At 39.8% G+C, this 1,951-nt stretch overlaps 1 protein-coding gene across 1 annotated transcript in view; it reads left to right on the plus strand.

Annotated features, from left to right (window-relative positions):
* The window catches only part of mcrs1 (microspherule protein 1), a 5,626-nt gene extending 4,869 nt beyond the window's left edge, over positions 1-757 (plus strand). Inside the window, exons 13-14 of the mRNA XM_030420174.1 lie at positions 117-244; positions 343-757. Coding sequence (XP_030276034.1) covers positions 117-244; positions 343-429 — 215 coding nt within the window. The 3' untranslated portion in view covers positions 430-757. The remainder of the gene's footprint in view (positions 1-116; positions 245-342) is intronic.
* Positions 758-1,951: the final 1,194 nt, after the last annotated feature.

The raw sequence follows: 1,951 nt of genomic DNA on the forward strand, positions 1-1,951 counted from the left end.
TTGCTACTATATGTCTTTAATTGATTCACACTTCCATTAAAACAGTAATTGTTTCACATCCTCTGACATCGTTGGAATAAACTAAACTGTGTAATCACATGTATTAATGTCTGCAGGAATTATTAAACTGAAGAATAATGGAGATTTCTTCATCGCTAATGAGGGCAGACGACCGATCTACATTGATGGCAGACCGGTCCTGTCGGGCAACAAGTGGAAACTCAACAACAACTCAGTGGTGGAGGTGTGTGGGGGTCGTCAACTAAGTTGAATATGACATCATTTGAGCGATATTGATGTATTTGAGGGAGACTTACTAACATATTGTGTTTGTCTCTTCAGATTGCAGGTCTTCGCTTTGTGTTTCTTATTAACCTGGAACTCATCTCACTAATTAAAGCTGAAGCAGCCAAGATGACACAGCAGTGAATGTCAGCCATCCAGCAGAGGAGTGAACACAGGAAATACTGGATCCAGTCAGTCCTCCTTTTTCCAACAGTGGTTAACAGCTTCTCTCATGCAGTAGCACAGTGGTGCTATCACGAATCGGACAGCCATGTTAACCTGAAATGTGAATTTGAACTGACTACAGCTAAATCCTGGAAGAAGATAGTGACAGGTTTTACTTGTTTGGACATTTTCCATGTTGTAATGTAGACACTCTCATGATAGAGCTTTGTTTTTCAAGTTTTTCAGAACATTGTATTTAAATTCTGTAGTAAAGCTTTTTCAAGATATTAAACTTGTATACACAATATCCGGAAGTCCGTTCTACTGTTGACAACAAAATTATGCAGAGAACAGTCAGAAACATCACATCCTGCACATTGAAGGGATTCTTACACATGCACACAACACACCCACACACATATATAAATTATAAAAATATTTAAATATAAATATAATAAATTCACTGAAAGATCTGCACTTGTGGAGGTGTCGAGAAAGGACTTGGGTCTCATTCAACGTGTTGTCTGTGGCTCAAATATTCCAAAGTGTATGTTTCATCTGAGAATCTTTATACGACAATGAAGTGTTTTTCCTCTAATTTCCTTCATGATTGACAAGCTAGAAACTAGAAAACGGTAACAATAAAGGGAATGGGAACAACAATCCACAGATACTTGATTTACTGAAGTAAAAGAAAACGTTATTGTATCAGGACCACAGAGCACTGAGAGCTACTTCTCACACTTTAATGAAGCAGTCATTATACCCTCCTGTGTGACTCACACATAGGCATAGAATTCTGTATGGACTGTATGGACGTGTCCATACCAATCGCAAACAATGGCTGAAATGTCTACACCAGTATTAAGGTGGAAGGAAAAAAAATGTGCCTACTGCAGAACACAAAGGGTTAAATCCTTTCCCACTTTGGCACTGCCTCCCAAATACATCTTTGAGACATGTCTGGTTTTTGATTGGCTCGGCTCCCTGTAGGCTGTTGAACTTCTTTCACTTGGCATGTCGGGGAAAAGAAAGGTGGAAAGGTGGAAGACATTACAAGCTATTTCACCAGACAAAGTGTAAGTCACCTGAGGAAAATAGTCCCCCCTCATAAGCTACCGCTAATAAATGCAAAACATTGCTTCAACCATTTTCTCAGCCTTAATGGCAATTGATTTGTTACTTTGTCAGGTGACAGAAGAAGCAATACAGCCGTCCCCTTTATCAGACAGGGTGGAGTGGCAGGGTCACAGCAGCATGTGAACTTGAATAAGGACATGGTGGTTAGCTAGTTGGAATATTAAAGTTAGGCCTAGTGAATACTACTGATCTTCTCCGAGATTTGAGTCGTGCTGTGTCTGCTCATGGCTCATAGCATCAATGTTTTATCAGGTGACAGAAGAACCACTGACAGGTTGTAGCTTATAAAGGGAAGATTAAGGGCCACAGGTAAATCTGACATGGTGCTCTACTAAATGTTTGACTGTTTATGCACAGTAGC

This window comes from Sparus aurata, chromosome 6 (genome assembly GCF_900880675.1).
Source record: "Sparus aurata chromosome 6, fSpaAur1.1, whole genome shotgun sequence".
NCBI classification, from domain to species: domain Eukaryota; kingdom Metazoa; phylum Chordata; class Actinopteri; order Spariformes; family Sparidae; genus Sparus; species Sparus aurata.